General features: G+C 40.4%; 1 protein-coding gene across 2 annotated transcripts in view; it reads left to right on the forward strand.

The window, feature by feature from the left end:
• The first annotated feature begins 206 nt into the window (after positions 1–206).
• SLC27A2 (solute carrier family 27 member 2) overlaps positions 207–25,130 on the forward strand; it is a 38,292-nt gene continuing 13,368 nt past the window's right edge. The window contains exons 1-4 of one of the 2 annotated variants that reach the window (XM_079129939.1): positions 209–974; positions 11,247–11,456; positions 14,819–14,977; positions 17,500–17,624. In XM_079129939.1, the coding sequence (XP_078986065.1) occupies positions 497–974; positions 11,247–11,456; positions 14,819–14,977; positions 17,500–17,624 (972 nt within the window). In that variant the 5' untranslated portion in view covers positions 209–496. Of the gene's footprint in view, positions 975–11,246; positions 11,457–14,818; positions 14,978–17,499; positions 17,625–25,130 lie in introns of both variants that reach the window. The other variant, XM_079129940.1, reaches the window with a different exon arrangement.

Consider the following 25,130-nt stretch of genomic DNA (forward strand, 5'->3'; position numbering starts at 1 on the left):
ATCCGCTATTTGAGCCTTTTATCACCATTTGATGAGAAAAACCGTGGCTCCGAAATGCAAAGTACTTCGGTCCAAAAGCAGTGAAGTCTAGCCCTCACTCCGGACTCCGGACCAGGGAGGGGCAGTGGCAGAGACCCCACCCCCACCTCACCCCCGGCCCCCAGCAAATCGCAGTCACCCGTCTCTCCAGGGGAGAACCTCAGGGGAAGGGCTGGAACACAGGTGTCGCGCTCCGCAAGGGGGCGGGCGCAGCCTTGCCGCTCACGCCCGGAACCCTTGGCAGCCCGCACTAGCTCCACACGCTGGATAGCCCGCGGCGGTGCTGGCGGCCGAAGCGCTTGGTCATCACCACAGCCTAATCTCTAGCCCTGCGTCCCGCCGCCGCGTGCCCGGGCGCAGGCTGTTCGCCGTCCTCTTAAGAGTCCACCCAGCCGCCGCGCTGCACGTCCGAAGTGCGCCCTCTGCCCTCGCCGGGACAGAGGATCCTACCACCATCATGTCCGGTTCCACATACACCGTCCTGGCGGTGCTACTGCTCCTGCCGCTGCTGGTGAACTTCTGCTGCCCCTACTTCTTCCAGGATATGCGCTACTTCCTGCGGGTGGCTAACTTGGCCCGGCAGCTGCGCAGCTACCAGCAGCGGCGGCCGGTGCGCACCATCCTGCGGGTCTTCCTAGAGAAAGCGCGCCAGACACCACACAAGCCTTTCCTGCTCTTCCGCGATGAGACGCTCACCTACGCACAGGTAGACAGGCGCAGCAATCAGGTGGCGCGAATGCTGCACGACCACCTCGGTCTGCGCCAAGGAGAGTGCGTGGCGGTCTTTATGGGCAATGAGCCAGCCTACGTATGGCTGTGGCTGGGCCTGGCCAAGCTGGGCTGTCCCATGGCATGTCTCAACTACAATATTCGCTCAAAGTCTCTGTTGCACTGCTTCCATTGCTGCGGGGCGAAAGTGCTGCTGGCTTCACCAGGTGAGCTCCGAACTGCCGGCCCGGATGCGGGGGAGCGGCCCAGTGCCTTAGCGAAAAACCAGCCCTGGCAGCCTGGTGTAGGGTAGCTGGAGAGAGAGGTTTAGGTTGGAACTGTAGGTGTACCTAGAGGGCGACAACTTTTCCTTTCAACACAGTTAATGATCATTAAAAACCTCTGTGTTGGAGCAATGTGCCAGGTACCGTGTTGAGCTCCCTCGTTGTGAAGTGAAGGATTAATTCCAGGGCCACCGCAGATACCAAAATCCTCTAATACTCAGGTCCCTTATATAAAATGGAGTGGTATTTGCATATAACCTAGGCATAATCCTACCCTATACTTTAAATCATCTCTCGATTACTTATAATAGCAAATGCAATGTAAGTGATGTGCAAATTGTTCGTATACTGTATTGTTTAGAGAAGATGACAAGAAAAATAGTCTGTACATGTTCAGCACAGATGCAATTTTTTTTCCAAATATTTTCCTTCTGTGTTGGTTGAAACTGCAAATGCAGAACCAAGGATATGGAGTGCCCATTGTATACACACAGTGTTGCTTTTTAACCTCACAACAGGTAGGCGTTTTTTTTAGATGATATTTTTATAGATGATAGACCACTGAGGCCCAGAGAGATGAAGCCTCATTCTCCTTGTCATAGAACTGGAGGGCAGGGGCTTACCCAGGACTTTCCACCTGCAAAGTCCAGATCTTTACCAATACCTACACCGTCTGCATTAAAATGTAGAGGGTCTTAAGCATGAAATCCAATAGATCTAAAGGAACAGTCCTCACCCCTGCTGCTTGATCAGCTGTGTAATCTTGGGAAAGTCACTTCTCTGTCCTTTAGTTTTCTCTGCCATGAGGCAGAATTCAAAGCTGCTTCCAGTTCTCAATTGCTGTTAGCATTCCTGGCTTCTCACTGCAGAGAGAAGGTGACCCCACCTGATGCCCAAGGAGAAGACTTTGCATATCTGCTCTAGGGCCTTTCTGAGCCCGAAGGCATTTATAAAAACAGTGACTCCATTCATTTGTGTGTTTGCCTTCTGCCACATTTCAACTAGACCTGAAATGATACCTTCATGTTAAAGTGGTGTCCAGATCAGGAAGAAGCAAAGAAACTCTTACCCATAGAGCTGAAGGTTTTCTCCTCCCAACAACTTGTCTCAGAACTTGGCACTTGCCCCTCTACCACCCTCTGGGAAAGCTTTAGTCTCAGCACTCTGGACCATGGGTTGATTCTCTCAGTCAGTAATACGAGGTCTAACTGGTGCTAACTAAAGACATAACTAAGGGCAGAGGGAACCCAGAAGCCCCACCTTTTTGGAATGCCAAGCCCTATACTGGATGCTTTTATTACAATGGGAAGTATCATGTGATTACCTCCTATTATAGTTGAGGAAATCCAGGTTTAAAATTCCAACCTAGATCTGTGCAACTTCAAAGCCCATGTTCTTTCCTACATCATGATGTCTTCCTCTGCATGGATGCAAATTGTTGGTGCTGGAAGGGATCAAGCATCTGTTGACCCTTCTGTTCATAGCTGGGGAAACTAAGCTAAGCAGTTGGTCTAGCTCCACAGAAAGATGAAACACTAATTCACTTGTATGAAACCAGAAAACTTACATACCTATTCCATGTGGCATAAAATAAATTATCCAAAAAGTGTCAGCTTCGTATAGTTTCAAAAGCAGAGGGATGGTTTTAAAGGGAGCCAGATTATTTAAAAAACAGGTCCTTTCAAGAAAACCCCCAACAATTTCTAGTTGCCTGTGAAATTAGACAACTTTACTACTTAGTAACAGGAAAACTCTCTCACACTTACTATTTTACCGGTTTACTTAGAGGGAAGTTATTCACAAGGTGATCTTTGTACCACCTCAGGAGGCACTTAAACATTATTGCTTCGTTAGTATCTCAGGCACTCTTGGAGGGACTTCACAGGGCTTGTTGTTTAATTGTCAAAGAAGCTCAGATTCAATGACTGTAATAGCATTTGGTTCTGTTATGAATTCAGAAATGCAACTATATACAAGTTAAGAACCCCTTACCTTCAATGTTTGGGACCAAAAGTGTTTCAAATCTCAGATTTTTTTTCAGATGTTGGAATATTTGCATACACATAATGAGATATCTTGTGGATGGAACCCAAATCCAAAACAAAAAAAAATTCATAATGTTTCATATGTATCTTATCACATAGCTCAAAAGTAACTTTATACAATATTTTTAAATATTTTTGTACATAAATTAAAGTTCCTGGTGTAGAATTTTCTATTTGTGACATCATATTGATATTCAAAAAGTTAGGATTTTAGAGCACTTCAGATTTTCAGATTAGGAATGCTCAAAATGTACCTCCTTCCCCAATGAGGCAACATTCCTCTGCTATAGAGCATTGTGTTTATGTGGAGAGTATTATGAAATCTCCACACTCAAATTAAACTCGAACCAGACTTTCCAGTAGACCTACAGCACCCTCTGGCAGTAAATTGACCTTTGAGAAAGGTCACACAATTTTTAAAAATTCAGTGTTTCTAAACCACTGAGACACCTTTGCACAAGTTAGGTCAGTTACTCTGACCTAAAACAGTTACTGCAAAGAAGTCAACAGAGTCCAAAGAGGGCAATAGTGCCCGTGTGTTAATGTGCAAACTAACCTTTGAGAGAGGCTACATATTTGGAAAACATTCACTTTTTCCAAATCGCTAAGATACCTTTGTACATAATACACTCTGACCTAGAACATTTACTGAAAAGGAAATAACAGAGGCCAAAGTCACATATTTAGTAGATGTGCCCATGTGGAAAAGTGATGAATGGACATTCTTTGGAGTTGGTAGAGATCTTAGAGCTATTCTAATCCTGTAATCCTCTAACTTTAATGAGCATATTATGCTGCCCCAAAAAGAAGTTTAGGAAAGAAATTTTAATGAGTACAAGAATAACCATTTTACGAAACAGATTCCTGAATTTCATTCCCAAAATTTTGATTCAATAGGACTGCAGCTGTGCCCAAATAAGCCCCACCTCAAACCCAGATGATTTTAAAGCAAATGATCTGAGAAATAGATTTTGCAATCAGTCTTGTTCCCATTTGTTTTATAGCTGAAAAAATAAAGGCCCCAAAGGGTGCTATCAGTTGCCCTAGGTCATGTTGATAGTCAGCAACAGAAAGCTGGGGACAAAACCCAGATTTTTTTCTCACTTCCAGTGCACATTTTATACTAGCAATCATCTGAACCTGATACATAAATATGAATTTGATTCTGTACTTTGAATTTCCGCCACAGGGCTTGTGAGCTCATAAGAGTTCTTGAACTCTGTGTGTCAAATCCTGGAGTGCTTCTATGTAAAGAACCAGCTCATATATCATGGGGATTGATCTAGTTGTCATGACTTTTGGGGACTCTTAAGGCTTAACAGAACTCAACCCTTTCAGAAGCTTCAGTACCCAGTTGCTTCTTCTGAATTACTATTATGTATAGGAAATGAAGGCTCTCAAACACTTCTCTGAATCAAACAGAAGCATTTATTTCTTAAAGAAAATGATTTTTTTCTGTTTTATATTTGAGCAGCCTCCTCCAGGGCAGTGTATAATCTAAGAAATCACATGGAAAAGTTGCCTTCAACCACATGAACAGGTATCAATGTTATAGTTGATTGAAGCCAAGTTATTGCTATGGGAAATTTACTGCTGGCCAGTGCTTTTTCTCACAACTTCTCAAACACAGAATATGGGCAAAACAGGAAAGCATGTTAAATTTCACACAACATTGGACTTTTTTAAAACACTCAAAAGAAGTCTGATATAGTATATTTTCCCTGTTTCCATTTATGCTAACATTAAGATCATTACTAAACTAATGCTTCTCCTAAGCAGATAACCCAGGTCTCTTGGGTCTCTTTATCAACTTATTGGCCAGGTCTACATTGCCTGACCCAACATAACTATGAAGGTTCCTCAGAGTAGGTATTCTTTTCTACAACAGTTAAAGATATTCTGTTGCAAGTTTAAAACACAGAGAAGACTAGAAAATGGTCCAGATGACCTGACCTTTTACTTGTTTTCTCAAGGTCACAAAAAAATGAACCTCCTTTAAACAATATGATGAAGGGAGATGCTTCCTATATCCTTCAAAAACATTTCATCATTGAAAGTTCTCAACAATAGAACTTCACTATAAAATTAGTGTTGGATTCAAGGATAACAGTTGCTTACAAATTTTGTTGCCATGATGGGATGGGGAGATAAGAAGACGAATTAGTTTGAGTATCTTACAGTCCAGTAAAAGAACACATGGTAAAGGACATACGGCCCCCGGTATCATACAGTCCAGTCAAAGCTGCATATACAAATGATTGTGTTACCCAGGGGACTGTGGTAAGTACAACGGAAGAGATAAGAGTGCTTCTTGAGAGCCTTGACAATGGAGCTGGACAAGTGCAATGGGGAGGGCATTACAAGCAACAGGACCAGAGGCAATTTTGATTAGGTCTTTTATATAATGACAGGCTTCACTACATAGTTTGATAAATTAAGGGCCTCAATGGTCTAGACTTTATTAATGACCATTTTTAAAGCTGATTATTGAAAGGTCCTAATGTAGAGAAAATGGGGACTCAGAAAATCTAAGGAATGACCAAGAGCAGTGACCTCCCTTCCATGGAACCAGATCATTTTCTAATCCCAGCTCCAGTTCACAATCAAAGCCTGGAGATAATCTAATCTCTATTCTTCTCACCTCCAAGAAGTAACTTAGATAAATTGCTTCCATGCACTTTGTTCCAAAAGCTTAAAATTCTCTTACATTTCTTTGAATAATGCCCTAGTAATCCCTAACACTCAACAAATGTTTGTCGAATTAATGAGTGCAACCATTCTGGTTGGTTTTAACAGATTTTCTTTCTTGAAGCTTAAGAATCATTGAGTTGGGCAAGCAGGCATGAAAAGTGATGAAATAAAATCAAATATATCCTAATTATGAGAAAATCCTTTTCAACTTGCTCTCCCCCAGGCCCAGGCTCACCCTACAACAGACTTGCTTACCTCCCAAAGTAAGCAGTCCTAATCATTGGGTGTGTCCAGCCCCACTGACAGCAGGAGAGAGGTGCTCTCTCTTGGTCTCAGTGCAGAGAGGGAGCAGGTGGTAAACCCAGGATGGGGCTGGAAACACACTGGGATCTATGAATAGGATAGTGAAGACTCTATAACGGGAACAGAAATTCAGACACCAAATGAGCAATATATATTCTAGGACTGAGATTCCCATCCCAGTAGCCCCGGTTCTGAATGGAGGGTTAGCTTAAAATTGCCCTCAAAGCCAGGCACAGTGGCACATGCCTGTAATCCCAGCTGCTCATGAGACTGAGGCAAGAAGATAACAAGTTCAAAGCCAGCCTCAGCAAAAGCAAGGCACTCAGCAACTCAGCAAGACCCTGTCTCTAAATAAAATACAAAATTGGGCTGGGGATGTAGCTCAGTGGTCGAGTGCCCTGAGTTCAATCCCCATTACCCACCCCCCAAAAAAAATTGCCCTCAAACATCTTTCTTCTCCCCCTGCTCATAACTAAAAGGTTGCAAAGGAGAGGAGATGATTGTACATCTTTATACAAGAACAAATGGTCATGTTGCTGACATGTGGGAATATAGTCCATTCTCCTTAGAAACGGGAAGGAAATAAAGAGGTGAAAACAACATAAACTCTGAGTCAGCTGTTAATGCTATTAAATCTGAAGGAGAAGGTTAGTGTTCGCATTATTCTACATAATGAGTATAAGTGGCCATTATTTGGAAAGGACCTCCCACAGCCTCTGAGAAATAGGGAAGTAGATACTTGGTAGACAGGCAACACGGTTGCTTATGGTATCAAATGTTAGCAATTATGTAAGGCCTTGTATGACCTCATGATAAAGTATCACCTTTGAATCCAGGGGTATCTTAGAAAACAAGAATTCACATAAGCAAGAACTTAAAGGGAAATGAAAAACAATATCAAGTCAATTATTTAATTATATAAATGTGAATATATGTTTCAATGGTAAATTTTTACTTACTTCTGATGGAACTGAACCTTAAATATCTTTTTTGACCACAGGTGATTTGTTGAGAGGAGAAAGGGGGATGAACATGCCTCTGTGTAAAGAGAATTCTAATACACAGGGTGTTGCTGTGCAGACTAGACAACAGGTTATTAAATACTATCATTCCCAACTACATGGACTGAGATGCAAAATCACAGTTACAAATGACATTTTGAGAAGCATTTTCACACTGTCTCCCAGGGCTGAATTAGCACTACTTTGTGTTTTGGATATTTTTCTTAAGTGAAGAGCTAAACCCTCATTTATGTCTTGCTTACCTACCAACCATTTCACATTTGTCCTGAAATTTTTATCAGAACACATTTTCTTTCACTGCCTCCTTTTCAGATCTTATTGGTAAACATTTTCTGGACTATTTTAGCTCAGTCAGTTGCCATTCAGTGAGGCAAGCTGGTAGCAGAACAAAGCCACTAGAGTGAATGTTTTCTCCATTGGAAAACTGCAAGTTTAACCTGTTGGTGACAAAGATTGATTCTGCTCCCACCCACCCTCTCTCCCTGCTTTCCAGGAATGAGCCTGTGTATTTAGATATTTTTCTTTTCCCCTTCTTCTGCATAAATAAATAAAGGGTAGGGAAACTAGGATGGTGCCTTGATTTCTTTCTTTCTTTTCGAGCAAGACAGACTTGGTTGGAATATTGTAATCATTCATTTTCCACCACCTAAGTGTGTACTTCTTTCTCTAAGGGTCTATTTCCATTCATAATTTAAACCTGGATGCATGAGAAGCTGATGGATCTGTTCTATGTCCTTCAGGCAAACTTCCCAATGAATTTTATTGTCTTGGTTATTCTCATAACCAAGCTTTTAATATAGTTCGAGGCTATGCTCTTCATCAAGAAGATGAACAAAGTTTCATCTGCATTATTCAAGGCAGATCACATGCTTTAACAAGCAGAGAGAGAAAGCAAAGTCAGTTTACCAAAATTTGAACCTTTATGGTGAGTACAGGGAGGCAGGAATCCTAGAATCCCAGTATAATCGTTTTTATGTTGTGGTGGAACCTTCGATACAGAGACAGTCGAGCCTCTGCCTCATTTGTAGAAATAGGGTTACTGGTGTCTAAATCACAGGATTGCTATGAAATTAATGTGAAGTGAGGTGTGCAAAGCTATTATACAAACTGTTCTAAACAAATGCATAATGTAAAAAAAAAAACCCAAATGCATAATGTAAAACTTTGTTATTAGTAACAACGTCAGGTGCGGCAGATGCTATGATGCAGTTTGCCACCCAGCTACTTTCCTCGAGGCTGGGTACTCCTTCCTCAGCTGCTGGACACTCTCAGTTGAGAGCCTTCCCAGGACTTGATCTAAGTTCAATAAAGCCTCTTTGCCCAAGGTCAGGTACCACGCCCTCCCCACCCCACAGCCTGGGTCCATTGACTGGTTGAAGGGTAGAAGGAAGAGTACCAACCATCTCCCCTAAATTAGGACAACCCTGAAAGGCCATTTTCGACCCCAGAGTCTCTGTAGGATCAGAGAATCAGCTGAGGTTCAACCTCTCACTCTCTCCCATCTGCTTCCCTTGCAGCCTCGCAGGTCCTGTCCCCAAGAGTGCTCCTGCATTCAAATCTCAGAGTTTCAGAGTCCCAGGGAAAATGCCCTGTGACAAATAGAATTATTTGAGCTTCTATGTCCTGGTTGCTTGCCATTCTTAGGTAAGCAGACCTTAGAATAAGAACTTTTTTAAAAATTATATGTAAAAGATGCAAACTCAATTTGGTAGGTCTAATCTTATCCATAAAAGACTTAAGAAAGACATTAAATATCAACTAGATAATTGATAGACAGCATTCACATTCAGAATTTCCTTTTAAATTTTCAGTTTTCATAGTGACATCTTTAACTTAAGTGAGGGAAGTCCACTCCAGTGTGTCCTAACATGGCAGGAAAGTCACTGGAACCGCAAGTCTACACCCAAATAACAAGTTCTACACCAACAGCCTGGAGGAGATGGAGGGAAACTGGGTTGGGCAGGGACGATGGCCCTCCCTTCAGATGGGATGACCTCTGTAAGCAGGAAATGTTCATAAACTAAATACCTAAGAGGGCCCTTATTTGTATGCAAGGCATACCTGTATCACAGAAATCATTTCACTTTGTATTATATTTTGTTAAAGGTTTACCAATTCACAGCATCGTAAGATCTGAATCCTTTAATAAGCCACTTTAGCTTACTCCTGTCTCTTCCACACTAGCATGATACATTGTGCAGATTCTTTCCATTTTTAATATTTACTGAGTACATATCTGGTGTTGAGAGTGCAAGGATTATGTTATGGTTCCTTAATCGCAAAAATCTCACTAATTGAAGAGAAAAAAAAAAAAAACTGAGCCACTTTACACTGTCAAGGAATAAATACCCTGATAGAAGCATGTGCAGGACCTTGTTGGAGCTGGACAAGGAAAGGGAAGGTGACAGAAGAGAGTTGTCCCTGGACTGAGTCTTGAAGGATTAGCATGAGTTTTGGGGTCATGGGGGTGGGAGGGTAAGAGGGTATTCCAAGCAGATGGAACAGCATGGATAAAGGTCATGAATGTGAGCACATGAGGACCTATAAGGACTTCAGACGGACTTCATAAAGGGGACAAGAGGCTGATAGTAGGAGATGACATCAGGAAGGCCAGCAGGGGTGAAACTGTGAAGACCCTCAGGACCTCCCAAGTAGAGTGAATTCTATCACAAGAGATGATCAGCCATTGAAAGATTGTAAATAGGGAGGCACCAAGAAGGCCAGCATCATAAAGCCAGTAGGTAAATTGGAAGCAGGGAGAGATTAGCAGCAAGGAGATTGGTGAGGAGGCTATTGCAATCATCTAGGCAGGGAAGAGTGAGGACCTCATCGAGGTAGTGGCTGTTTCTACAACAGCCATATTTTTGACAACTTGTCTGTAAGTGCTAAAGGACTGGAGAACAGCCAATGAAACAATGTTTCTAGGACAGAAAAAAACGAAAGCAATCTGATGGAGGTTGAAAACAGAATAAAAACAAATAGTGCATTAAAGAATGATAGCCAACTAGAAACTAAGAGAAAACTGTTCCAGAAAGAAAACTTGAGGAAAGTGTTTTTAGGTTCTGCAGTGAGTATTCACATAGTTACAATCATGTCCATCCTGGTTACTGGTTTTCAGCTTCTACAGCCAAACCATGGACAATGCTGGGAAAACAGAATTATGACCTCAGAATAGACAGAAATTTTCTTAACCTAGACAATGTAAAGTGAAAATATTAGCTGTTGGAGCGGACAAGTATAAATGGGGGCAGGGACCAAAAGAGAAGCCAAAAAGGAGCAGGCAAAGCACATTTCTGGTGATGGAGAAGTAATTGCCAAAAGCAACAACCAGAACCATTGAAAATGATTGTCCCTAGGCAGCAAGTTTAACTCAGAGGAGGGTTGGGATAAGAGCCTGATGATTTTCATTACAAACCTATTTGTATTGTTCAATTTATTTTTTAGCAAGTGCACGGGTCCTCTGGCTAAAATATTTGTTTAAATTTTAAGTGCATCTATCCCAGTGATATTTCTTGTCTTGGTGAAGATAGCATATGCAAACATCTGAAAAACAAGGCATATGAGATAAATCAGGTATAGCATTCCCAAGGTAATTCCCTGGGATATTGAGTCACCTTCCTACTAAGAATTAGCATATTTGCTTCAGTTAGTACAATTCAAGATACATAAGCTTACGTGCAGTTTTATCTTATCCATTATCTTTGCTGTTTGGCTTGCCTCCCTTCTTTCTGTTCTGTTCTCCTTCCTTAATTTTTTTTCATCACTGATCCTGTGGACACATATTAGGAATAGTTAAATTCATTTCTGGTTTATTTCTAGATACATACACCAATTATTCCTTTAAGTTATGCACTTATATTTCTTGGTTTTTACCCATCTGTCCATTTGTGTGTACTTTCCACAAAAAGTACAGATTTCAACCAACCATCTGCTGTGTTTATGAAACTGTCAAAACTCAACCTTCCCTTAAACTTTGGAATTTTGTGGGTTCTTTTCCTAATGCAGAATTTCCATGTTTAAAAATGCAAAACTGTAAGCATCTCTTGTCCTGTCTACACATTTTAGCAAAAGTCATACTGGACATAAAATTATCATGAAGCTTATTACACTAAATAGAAACTTGACAGACTAATTTTTTTTTAAACTAAATTAAGAACTACAAGAAGCTGTTGAAGAGGTGCTGCCAAGCCTGAAAAAAGATGGTGTGTCCGTCTATTATGTAAGCAGAACTTCTAACACGGATGGCGTTGACTCTTTCCTGGACAAAGTGGACGAAGTGTCAAATGAACCTATCCCAGAGTCGTGGAGATCTGAAGTGACTTTTTCTACACCTGCCTTATACATTTATACTTCTGGAACCACAGGTAAAAAATAGAGAGAGGATTCTCAAGGAAACGAACCTATCCTGAAGGAGTTAAACGTTGGCTTAGGCTTTTAAATACTTTCTTTGGAAAAGCTTATCAGATAACTAATACTTCAGGGGATTTAGCTCTTTGCTCATGGGAACTGATCTGATTTCATTGCATATGATCCCTTTTGGGTTCCTCCCAGGCATGTGTATCCCCCACTCTCCAGTTAGTGTAGTACAGATAAAGAACTATAATAACTGGTTAGGATGATGGATGAGATTTTTAATACTTGTTGTATTTTGTTTATATTATATCCAGAGTTCATATAAGATGTATTCAATTAAAATAGAACACCAGAGGACAATTATGGAGTGGTACTTACATAGATGTTTTGACCACCGTTTTCTCATTCGGTACTGACTTGAGCTGCTTGGCACTGTGAATGTAGGGTGCCTCTAGTGCAGGATGTAAAATACTGTATTTCATCAAGTCTAGGATGCCTTCCACTGTGTATCATTTTATGAGCTACTAAGAAAAAAGCACCAAATAACAGTGTTCTCGGAACACTACTCCATGGAACAGGCAACAGCAAGGGTTGTGTGTACCAGGCTCTGTTCTAGGAGTTTTAGGACATTTGTTCATACAATTCTCCCACCACCCTTGGGTACTATTCTTACTCCATTTTACAGATTCAGAAACCAATAGATTAATTACATCCCATAATAAGAAGTAGACGTGTCAGGATTCACCTTATAAACTAACTCTGGGCAACTCATAAAATTGACAGCTGTGGTGGCAATACCTCCAGGTTCATTCTCATAGCAAGATACTCAGTGCCTGTCCACTCTAGGCCAGAGAAAATGTTGCCACAGTGTACAAATATGAAGCTTGAGGGCTATATTGAAAAGAAGGGCAGGAAGCCAGCCCAGCAAGCTCATCATTATTAATATTAATACTGGGAAATGGAATATATAAATCTTTTCTCTCTTTTAAAGAGAGAAATTTTTATTTAAATAAGCAGATAATACATGCTTTCATTCTCCTTAAGTAATCAAACATTATGAACAAGACTAAAGGTTGCTTTGAGCTTTTTATCTCAATACCAACCAACAGGAAAAAAGCTCCTTTGCTTTGACAGGCCCCCAGCATCCATCTGATCTCACAATTTCTGGACCTTGTTTAACCTGAGTGTCAGCATCCCTTCACACAGCCCCTTTTGCTAAATATTTCCTTCAAATAAATGGGGAGGAGAAGCTGGAGATGACATAGTAAAGCTGATGTCTACAGTGTAATGTTTATCGTTTTTTAATGTATCAAAACTTACACATGCCATGTCAACAGAAAGGTAGATGACCTCAGTGACCCATTGCTTCTTTTGCAGGCAGACACACTACCTTAACATGTGGGATTCTTATCTTCATTTCTTCCTAGAATGGTAAAATAAATTATAAAGTTTAATTCATGGAATAATTGAAATAAAATGAGCTTTTGGTTAGTGATGGGAATCCAAGTCCTAGGACTAAATAGACAAGTGTGGAACTTCTTCACAAGGCCTATCTGGGAAGGAAAAAGAAAACCCATTTTAAGAAGAAAAAATAAAACACTCTCTGACTGAATCCTATAATTAAGAATTTGTTATTAATTGGAAAACAATGGGATTGATAATGATCTTACTTTTTTCTTTATCTGTGAATAAACATGTGCTAAGTTACTCATGTAAATATTAATTAAAAGAATTCATTTGAGCAATTGGAGGGCAAAATATTTTCCCTTCCTCAAAGGAATTTATTAGCAGAAAATTAGGTAAACTTCCAAATATTCTTACTTATTCATTAATATAAAATTTTAAATAAGTTGAAACTATTTCATAGTAATAACTATGGGTATTTCTTTTAAAAATGCAATTCAAATAATTCTTTTTCATTGTGAGTACAATTGATTTATTGATACTTCTATTTCTTAATGTTAGTATAGAATGGGACATTAATATTAACCCAATGTCACTCATTCACTGTCAAAGAAAATGAGTTTTGAATTATGTTTGCAGTTATGACAATCTGCTTTGTCTTGTAACAAATTGCTCTATGACCCATCCCTGGCTAAGGCACTATCAAGTACTTAAACTCTAACCCAGCTCCCTTAACAGTGCCCTGATCTTCCATGAGAAATAGTATAAGCATATACTTTCATACAAAGTCCTACCAGAAAAAAACTGTGTAAATTATGGTTAAGAAAATGCAAATGCACTTTAGTGTACTTTTCAGATTGGCAAAAAAAATCCCCAACATTTAGGAGCATATATTGGCAAGGCTATGAGGAAACTGGCCACATGGTTTGGAAATGGGAAAGTGAATGGGGACAGCCCTTATAATTGACAGTGTGGCAATTCTCTATCCAAATTACAAAGACTTGCATCTTTTGATGCAGTAACCTCTCTTCAGTGAATTTATCCTACAGACACTGACATTCATAGTGTGAACTGTTGTGTAGACGAGGTTATTCACCACAGCATCATGAGAAATAGCAAAATAGCTTAAATAAATTATAATCTTCTTATATAAAGGACATGAGGCAGCTGAGAAGAAGAAAATAATTGAGTGAGGGAAATCTGTACAAACATGGACAGATCTCTGTTAAGTGATAGAGGAAAAAATGTGCAGAACATTCATGTTTTTTAATGAATGTACATAGGATGTTAATGTTTGCTTGTATTTGCATAAAGAAACCCTGGAATAGTACATAAGAAATTAATAAGTAGTTGGGGAAAAAAGGAAATTGGGTGAATGGGCTATTTATTCTGTAAAATATTTAAGCTCTCTGAATCTTTGCCTTCTCATCTGTGGATTGGAGAATATCATTCTACTTATCTCTTATTATGAAAGCTAACCAAAATATTGATAATGTCTTGCAAAGTAATAAGCACAGAGGAAAAATTCAGTGGACCTTTGTTCATTTCACTTTCCTTTTTCTTCAGATTACTTCTGTAACAACTGTCCAACTCAGGAGTCAACAGACTACAACTTGAGGGCCAAATACCACCCTCCGCATAGTTTATAAATGAAGTTTTATTGGAACACATCCACACTTATTCCTATATGTGTATTTGACTGCTTTGGGCCACAATAGCAAAGTTGAGTCTTCATAGCAATGACCATATGACTCCACAAAGCTTAAAACATTTACTCTCTGGTCCTTCACAAAAAAAAAAAAAAAAAAAAAAAATTTAAAAATCTGTTCACCCCAGGTCTAACTGCTCATGGTCCTCCCCTGTGCAGTTCTCTAAGCACAGGACAATGAATCTTCCTGAGCTGGATCTCTCCTGCAGACTCAATGGCCAGTCTCTGCTCACTTATGCTTTCTCTTGTATCTTTGCAAAGGTCTCCCAAAAGCTGCCACAATCAATCATCATCGTTTATGGTATGGAACTGGCCTTAGTGTCGTGTCTGGGTTTAAGGCAGATGATGTCATCTATACCACTCTACCCTTGTACCACAGTTCTGCACTTATGATTGGCTTGCACGGATGTATCCTGGCCGGTAAGCTTTTTCTCTCAACAAAGCATCAAAGTCCTATACACATTCGTATTTGGCTACTTTCCTCTCTGCTAGGGATGGTGTTTATCTCTGTATTGATAACAAGTCTATTGGACTTACACATCACAAGCAAGTATCTAAATAATTCATATTTTCTCATGCCTGCTTATCTACAAATATAATACCTCAATATAATACCTCAATGTATTATATTGAGGTATTATATTTGTTCAGTGTCTCAAGGAAGAAATTCCTTTATGATGTTTTATGTCTTTACCCAAGTTAAGACACTAGGTTCTTAGATTCTATAAACAATTATCCTGTGTCGTTTCCAACTTCGGAAACCTACGTGTTGATCTCCATTGGCGTCTGATATCAATTTCTTCTCCAGTCATCCCCATTCTCTTTATTCTTCCCTTTCCCACGGTTCCTCAGCTCTAATCAGAATAACTGGTTTGCCATATCTTTCCTTCTCCAACTTTACTATTCCAATGGGAGCTTCCCTCCTTTCTCCCTCCAGTAAGATTTATACCACTTTTATTCACGAAGGTTGAGACTAACATTCACCTCTTCTAGCAAGCTATCTCTAGCTCTCTGAGCTAAACAACTTAATTTTTTCTTCCACATGACATTTCATTTTAAGTAAACATTTAAAAAATACACAGATACATGTTTTATTTTAAATAAAACATGATAACATAAACACACACACATATGTACATATGATGTGTCTATAACACATATATATGCACGCATATATAAGCAGACACACTCCCCCCAAAAATTTCAAAATTATGTTTTGAAATCCTAGATTCCAGTGTGATGATATTAGAAGGTGGGACCTTGGGCACTAATTAGGTCATGAATGTGGAGCTCTCGTTTGTGGGATTAGTGCCCTGGGAAGAAGAGATGGGAGAGAGCTTCCTTCCTGTCTCTGCTCTCCCTCCTTACAGAGATGACAGCCATCCCCAAATCCAAAAGAATGCCCTTACTCAACACGGGATTTGCTGGCATGTTGTTCTTGAACTTCCCAGCCTCCAGAAATGAAAAATCAACTGCTTAATCTACCTCATCTATAGTAATTTGTTACACAGCTTTAACTAAGACTGTCCAAGCCTCTGCCTCTTTTCCTTATCTACCAACTGATCAGCTATAAAACATTTAGTGCAGCATCAGTACCAGCCTTCACAGCAAAGAATGATGGTCTGGGCATATTGCTTCAAAAACATTAGAAGGACTCTTGGGCTCCCAAACAGACAAATTGATTAGTTGGGCACCATAAATACATGTTAAAGAAGAAAAAAAAATTCATATTTTTGATAACTTGTCCTTTTCTGAAACATTGGTATTTGGTTATGTTTAGGAGTAAAAAATAAACCAATAATATGAAAAAAATTCTGAGATGTTTAAATTTTGCTTTTACTATATTTCATGTCTATAATTAAATTGAAACTGAAAAATGTATTATTTTTACCCCCATCTTATTAGTTTCCTATTACTGTTGTGACAAATCACCACCAACTTAGTGGCTTCAAACAACAGATTTGTTCACATGTTCTCTTACTGTTCTAGAGGTCAGAAGTTCTATCAAGGTGTGGTCAGCCAGGCTGCATGCCTCAGGAGGTTCTACGGGAGAATCCAGTCCTTGCCTTTTCCAGTTTCCAGAGTCTGCCTCAGAGATTCCTTGGTTCTTGGTCCATGTGTAGAGCATACCACTCCAACCTTTTGTCCATCAGCCTGTCTCCTTCTTCCACCTTTATTTTGCTTCCTTTTTAAGGACCCTTGGGATTACACCAGGCATAACCAGATAACCAGAATAATCTTCCCATCTCAGGACCCTTAACTTAATCACAGCTACACAATCTTTTTTGACATACAAGGTAGCATATTCACAGGTTATGGAGATTAGGATATGGACATCTTTGGGGATCATTGGTTTCTCTGCTGCACCCATTAAAGAACACTCTCCCACTTGCTCAAAACCTTGCCTCTCCGTTACTTCCAAAATTCAGCCCAGCTCCTCAACCCTTCCCTGCCTAGAATTCTCTCCTTTCAATATTCATGACTCAAATCCTCCTTCTCCAAAACATGCCTTTCTCAACCCTTGCCCCTGAAGAGACTAAATCTGTTTCTTTCTCCCCCACCCCTCCCCTCTCTCTACTTTTTAAATTTTATTTATTTTTATTTATTTGTGTGTGTGTGTGTGTGTGTGTGGTACTAGGTATTGAACCCGGGGCCTCATGAATGCCAGGCAAACCACTTTACCACTGAGTTACATTCCCAGCCCTGCATATTGAGTTTTATTAGAAAGACTTTTGTATGTCTGCTCCCCAGTAGATTGAAAGCTCACATAGGACAAAGCCATGTCTGGTTTATTTTTTGCATTGAATATACCAGGTACTTGACACTTGTTTGTGAATATAATCATTTAAAAATTTCTACCTTTCAAAAATGACAAAATTAAATATAATTGGAAAGATTTTCTGTAGCATTCCTTGTTGACACTTTCTGTGCCTTCTCTGTAGGTGCTACTTTGGCTTTGCGTACCAAATTTTCAGCCAGCCAGTTTTGGGATGACTGCAGAAAATACAACGCCACTATCATTCAGTATATCGGTGAACTGCTTCGGTATTTATGCAACTCACCCCCGGTAACACTTCCCACGTTTTAATATCTTTTTTAAATAGATGAGAGTTTAAATCATTTGAGGTTATGTTGGGCTTCAGCTGATCCACCTGTATCAGTTTTCAACTTAGACTACAGTTGTTTCTTGTGATAAAGTGTTTGACACCACACCTACCTGATGGCAGGTACTATTAATTTTATGGTGATTGTATTCCCTTCCTTGTTGCCCTCCACTCAGCATATCAGCTTCTTCCCTCTCTGCTTATGAAAAGCCACTGTCAAAACCCAGCTCAAATGATTCCTCTTCTGTTAAATCTATTCAAGTCACTCTGGCCCAAGTCATTACCCTTCCCCTACATCATTTTATTTCTGCATCGGTGGTCCTCATTGCAGGTGTGTATCTTTGTGCCTCCCATCCTTCCTAGACTGTAACTTTTAGATAGCAGGGGCCATATCTTGCCTCCTTCACTCCTTATATCCAAGGCATATATAACTTTTACTTAATGCTGTTTAATGAGTAAATCCCCATGTGGCTTTGAAATAAACCCACCAGGCCTATCACCAAGCTTGGAATAATGGCTCAAGGGCCTTGTTTGCAATGTCCAACTGTCTTAATGGCGTTGTTCACAAGAGCCCCTCCTGCTCGGTCCCTTGGCTCTCATCAGAGATCTGGTGGCCACCTCAGGACCAAATCAGGGTTTCTCAACAGAGGCCTGACTGACATTTTGAGTCTGTTAATTCCTTGCTATATGGATTTATTCTGTAAACTGTAAGGTTTTTAACAGCATCTTTGACCTTTACCCACAAAATACCAATACTAACCTCCCCTCCACCCCAAATCGTGATAATCAAAATGTCTTTAGATACTACCAAATGTCCCCAGGCAGGCCAATTTGACCCTAGTTGAGAACCACTGAACTAGACAATATGGTAAAACCACCAAATTCTAATGCCTCTAATCTATTAAATCGGCATAAAACAAACTCAGAGGATCACTAAGTTGATAAATTACTACTGGTTAGCATACATATTATGTTCAAAGTATATTCCAGCTGCTATGTGACAGAAAAAGAAGTATAAGAAGCTCTTCCCCCAGCTCTCTCCTCTCGCCTCCTTTAGCCTCTGCCTAGATGTTAGCCCATCAGGGAGGCCCCTCCTACTAATAATCAAACAGGTCACCCACCCCACCTCTCCATCTTGTTACTGCTTTTTGTGGTACTTATCAGTCACAATGCACTACAAATTTATGTGATTGTCTGTTTCTCCCATTAAATGAAAAATGCATCACCCACCTATGACTGTTCATCTTGTTACAGCTTCTCACGGCACTCATCACTTCTGTCACAGTACAGGTTTATATGATTATTGTCTATCTCCCCCATTAACAAAAGTTCCACACACAAGCAGGGCCTTAGTCTGCTACCAGAACCTGAACACCAAAATCTGTCACTAGCACATCACAAGCATCAACAAATTTTGCTGAATGAACCTCTAAATTCTTGCCCTGGAAAAATATATAATTGAATTGAGGGAGATAATATATTTCCCCAAAATTGTTCAGGCTTAGCACACTGTAACCTGATATTTTGGCAGATTCGACAGATTCACAAAGGTCGTGATTAGCTGTGAGCTGGGGTAGGATCTTTTCCATAGCTATTTCTATTTGTGTCATTATTGGATTTTTTCACATTAGCATTGTATTTGGTTCTTAAGATTGATTGCACACTTGTCTATCAAAACCCAGAAATCCATTACAGAGCCTTTCTGTTTGGCTTTTCTTCTCTGCCATAAATGCACTACCTTGTCAATTAGAAATCTCCTGGGAGAGTAAGTGTTGTTTCTATTGGTTTTAACAGGAGCTTCCTTTGAACTGGAGGGAAATAAACATGTTTGGGTATAACTCTCTTCACACACACTTCCATCTTTTCTCCTATTTTCCCCCCACTTTGGTATTGGAGATTAAACCCAGGGACACTTTTCCATAGAGCTACATCCCCAGCCCTTTTGTTAATTTTGAGACAGCCTCTAAATTGCTGTCCCTGGCCTTGAACTTGCAATCCTCCTACTTCAGCCTCCAGATTAGCTAGAATTACAGTCATGTGCCACAATGCCTAGCTCTTTTTTCTTAATGTTGTCTGAAATGGAAAAAAAAAAAAAAAAAAAAAAAAAAGACAGTTTGATCAGGATTTTATGCCTTCAAAATATATTATGATTTAAGGTATATAATCTGTGAATGATCCCTAATCTAAAACTAGATCTGGATTTCCTGCTGTTGCTTCCCCACCCCTGTGAAAAAATACTTGTAAGAATTGTAAGGATTTTTTTTTTTTTTTTTTTTTTTTGGTGGGGTTGGGGAATTGAACCCAGGGCCTTGTGCATGAGAGGCATGCACTCTGCCAAGTGAGCTATATCCCCAGCCCAAACTGTAAGGACTTTTATCTCAAAAAACTTCCTTTTAAATATATTTTTAAATCATAAGTCATCATAGGAACTCCAGATTCTGTGGATTAAAGGGGAACTTAAAGAAATATTGTATCAAAATGAATTCTTGAACAAAAATGGGTAAAAGCTATAACTAATAGTGGAAGGCTCTAAATCAATGTGATCAAGAACTTTTTCTCCTTAGAGCCACTTAAAGCAACAGGTTACTCCTGGTGGGCTAACACTATCCACAACACCAAGGCCTGAGTGTCAGGGTGGCAGTTCCTGCCTGGTTGAGCAGCTAAACTGAGTGACTCTCTCCACAAACATGGCGTAGATTCTCAGGAGAATTTGGGGCCAGTCCTGGGAAGCGGAAGCTGCTATGCCTCTCCTTCCTCTTCTTAACCCATTCATAGCTCCCCTGACAGAGCAGAGGACCACGAAGGAGTGCTCCCAAGAAGAGCCCCTCAGGTCAGTGGTTCAGATTTGTCGCCAGCACTTAAAGTGGCAAATAAGAGCAAGGACTATGGCACAGTAGTCCCGTATCCCGACTCTGCCATCTGAGCAGGATAGTCAGCCTCTCTAAGCACCAGCTTCCCATCAGTTAGTAGGGGAAATAATGGTACCAGTCACATGTGATGTCAATGAAGACAAAATTAGGTAATGTACTTAAACCACATATCAAAGTACCTGGCTCCTAGTAAATGTTCAACAAATGGTAGCCATTATTACCATTATCATCATTTTCCATGCCTGATTGTATGTAGCTCAAAATAACACACTCACTGAATGAATCAATAAAATTCTGCCCCATGTACACAGAGGAAGAAATAAGAGAAGACACTCAAATTAGTCCGTTCATCTGTCTCATTTGAGGTTGAATGAGGGTTGGATAGCAAATCTATTGACTTAAGTGATTTTTATGGTTGAGTATTTTTTATCCATTTCTCATTTGTTATATTTGGTTCTTTTCTTCCAAAGCACTCATTTATAATGAAAGATCATTCTGGTTCTTTTCTTGCCATACTTGTCAGCTCCCATTTTGTTGGTGTAATTGCCTAAAAACAATGTCATTTAAGAAAAATTACTTATTACAGCAAGATATTGCAAAAGCTGAGTGTTTTTCTCCTCCAGTTAGGAATGAACTACAGCAAGGGGCATAAATAAGGTTGTGTGCCAACTACTGGTAGTGAGATCAGTGGGGAGAAGGAGAAAGAGGGAAAGGGGTCCAGAAAAGAGTTCCAGGAACCACAAGTAAAAGTCATACTATTTGGAAGGAGAAATTAGATAAACCAGAGCTCTGGCAGAGCTGAGTAGACTCAACTTACCTTCCTAGTGTTGTCTGCCTTCCCTCCAAAATGAGATAACTCTGGTCCCTTCTAGTGGGAGATGCTGTCTCTGAATCACCTTCATTCTGGTTGAATGGAGGAAGGGGTATATAGTAGCACAGACTGGAGATTGATCAATTTGATGGAGGGCTGGCCAGAAGAAAGTTGAGAGCGGTAAACCAGAAGAAAGGGGGAAGCAGAATAGAATGGGGAAGATCTGCAGAGAAGTTGTGTTCTGAGGGGTGCAAAGAAGTTCTCCAGCCAGGCAATGAAAGAGGAGCTTCGGGTTATTTGGAACAGCACATGAAGCTGTGGAATAAAGGTCCTGGTGTATGGGGAGCTGCAAGCATCATGGCAGGAGAATGGCTGAGTGACTGGCCCAGGAGGAAATGTCTTTCCTATGCTGAGACTTAAGGGTATACATGAGAAATCGTGACTGAAGGTGGAAGGGGGATATGGGAAATGGTGTTTCAGACAGTCCTTTAGACTGCAGTAGGAAGAATACAGTTCAGAATACACTTGGGTAGAATACACTTGGTATTAGGTAGAATACAAGAATACACTTGGGTAGAAGTATAGCACAGTAGGTATTAAGAATATGGCCTTGGGCTAGGGATGTGGCTCTGTGGTAGTGCTTGTGTGAGGCCTGGGGTTCCATCCTCAGCACCACATAAAAATAAAGGTATTGTGTTCACCTACACATTATTCATTAAAAAAAAAAAGAAGAAGAATATGTCCTCTTAATCCCAGTGGCTCGGGAGGCTGAGGCAGGAGCATGGAGAGGCTGGCTTTGAACTCAAGATCCTCCTGTCTCAGCCCTGAAAGCCACTGGGATTACAGGCATCTACCACCACACCCGGCCCCTTTCTCATTTTTAATTAAAGAAAGAGCACTCTGAAGTCACATAGGTTTGGATCTGAGTCCTGGCATAACTATTTTGCTATCTTTGTGATCTTGGAATCATTACTGTAAATTTCCCAAAGCTCCATCTCCTCAATGGTAATATGAGGCAAATACTTTATGACTTGTCACATGCTGGTAGAATTTTTTTTAGAAAAGTAAGATAATACACAGAGCAAAGCTCTCAAGAAAAAAATTTTGGCTTACTTTAATTACCTATGTTCCTTCCTGGACAACCTGTCCTCTTACCCTTCATAAGTCATTAAATTCCAGTGTAGACTGAAGTCCCTAAGTGTGTTTGCATGCTGCATCTTAGCTGTAATGTGGAATAGAAAATCTGATTCTCACTAAAAAAAAATGAACAGGTGACCCTTAATCTAAAAGTCAGCTCCTTAGAGGAGTGGCTTTGGTGATAGAGAACTACTATTTCCCGTGAGAAAAGAGAACTCAAGCCATACTCTACTCAGCCACTGGTGAGTGGAAGCACAGGTGAGGACCAGACATCTTAGAAGGTTCCAGCATTTCCCATTTGTATCCACCAATGCTTTTAGGCTAGAGCCCTACTCCTTTCTACTAGTGTAATAAGATCCCTTGGTTGTATGATGCAAACCAAGCCTGTGGTATTGTGATTATAAAAACAGCTACCTGCCACCCACAGGTGACAGCTGCACCTGTGAGGCTGGCCAGCTTCCCACCTCCCCCAGGGCACCTGCACACTCCTGCACCCTTAGCCCTGCCCTTGTGCCAACGTCCCAGCCAGCAGCTATTGAACAGGAAAATTGAGGGTTTCCTGGTGGAGGTTATTTATTTTACTGCAGGGATTATGCTGTATGCAAAGCACAGGTCCAAGGCCCTGTGGAGGAGACAGAGGTAGAGTTGACCTCAAAGTGCCATCTAGTGAGGGAGACAGATGATCACCTTTCATTAGACAAGGAAATGAACTAAGTGTGCGGGGAGAGCTTATTGTGGGCTGCGTGTGGAATAAATAAGGTTTGCACCTGTGGGAAGGCTACTTCGGAGCTTCTCACACAGGCCTGGAGCAGGTAAGCACCCAGATCAGGTGGCTATTTTTAAGTGAAAATAAGCATTCTTCAGCCATTTGGGATTTTTTTTTTTTTTTTGAATGAAGTAAGGGAGAGTGGAAAGGGTAGGGGATCTCTGTAAAGCTGACCATCCCTTACTGAGGACAGTAGCATCTTATGTGCAAGGTGACCCTACAGTTCATTATCCAAATGGAAACACAAGAGTGAAAAATAACAAGCACACCAGAACAATAGGCATAAGCCAGAACTGGCCCTCGCAAATAGACATGTGAAGTCTCTCCTTATAGGTACTAGGTAATTATAAAGGGAACAGGTGTCGTGACCTAGGGTCCTGGGGAGCTGATGAAGAGAATAGATTCTTTTGCAATCAGAGCACTGAGGACTTCTGCAGTTTCAAATGCTTCTCAGATTACTCTCCTGAACTCTGTAGTTAAGAGCCACTGGCATGAGAACCCTGGTTGCTCTTTGCACATGTCCTCCTCAGAAAAAATACTCCTTTTTTTCAGTAACCAGTATGTGTCCATCTCTTCAGTTAGGACTCCTGAAAATGCTTTGCCACCTGAGTTTTGACCAACCAGCTACTTAAAAATCAAATGCTTGTTTACTTTTTCCCCCAGTCCTCTTAGCTCCTTCTGCATGGAGCCAATTCAAAGTTTATTTTGGTTTGGCTTTTAACTGCCATATCAAAATCCCTCCCCTTAGATCTGCCAGCCTCTTTTATTCAAACAGTTCTTTACAAAGAGTAACTCTTATTCCAGTATCCCTTCACAGCGACTTCACAGTGTAGGCAATAATGAAGAAAATACAGAAAACACTCTCATTTAAGTGTTTGCTGTTCTGTCCAATAAATTACCATTTGATGTGAGAGGAGAGTCCTAGTTACCTAGCACTTTTGGCCTGTTCCATTCTGTTTTCTGTTCAAATAACAGAGTAACAGAATTTGCTAATTAAATGTATAATTATTTATTTACCTGTCTCTTAGGCTGTGATCTCCTAGAGAACATAAATTACCTCGTTAATATAAATTACATCAAAACTACCCTTGATTTGGACCCTTCTGTAGGGTCCTCACAAATGAGTATGGCGAAATGGAAGGCAGCCAGTCCTCACCCCACCTCTCTTGCTCTTCCAAGCTCCTCTTTCAGTTCTTGGGCTCAAAACAGCTTTTCCTTTGTGGTTTTTATTTATAGCAAAGCATCTTCCTCCCAAGCCACCTAAACAACTGGGAGCCAGCTTCCTCCTCTTTCCCTTTCCATCCCATTGGGACGGTCTCATTGTCTTGGTTCAGCTCTAACTGGTCTTGTGACCTTTGAGTGTACCTGTTACATTTAAGTGTGAACTAGATTATTCTCTTCTGTCCCTCTAGACTCTTTAATGGGTTTGTAGAAAATCATTCTCTCTCTCTCTCTCTCAACTATGTTCCAGGTTTCCTCTTCACCTCCAAGCAGAAGAAACATTACCCAGGGTCCTGTGGTATTAGAATGCATCTGTCTCTGACAGATCTTTCCCATGGAGCCCCTCACTTCTGTAAATTCACTGATCTTCATCAGCCCATGAAGAAAACTACTAACGCATTATTCTAACATTACATTGAATTAAATATTGACATCATCTGGCTCTGTCCTATTGTCTCATCTTGCCCCGTAAAAATCAAAACAGGGAAAATCCCAGTCTTTTGGTTATGGAATCAGAGTTCTCTATCTATCAGATCGTTATGCTTGTGTTGGAGAAAGAAGGAATATTGTCTGTGGGTGGCAAAAAAGACAGAACTTGTGACCAATATAAATAAGTAATAAAGACTACTATTAGTATAAAAATTAAATATATAAAAAACAAAGG

This window comes from Sciurus vulgaris, assembly GCF_902686455.1.
Source record: "Sciurus vulgaris genome assembly, chromosome: 2".
Lineage (NCBI taxonomy): Eukaryota > Metazoa > Chordata > Mammalia > Rodentia > Sciuridae > Sciurus > Sciurus vulgaris.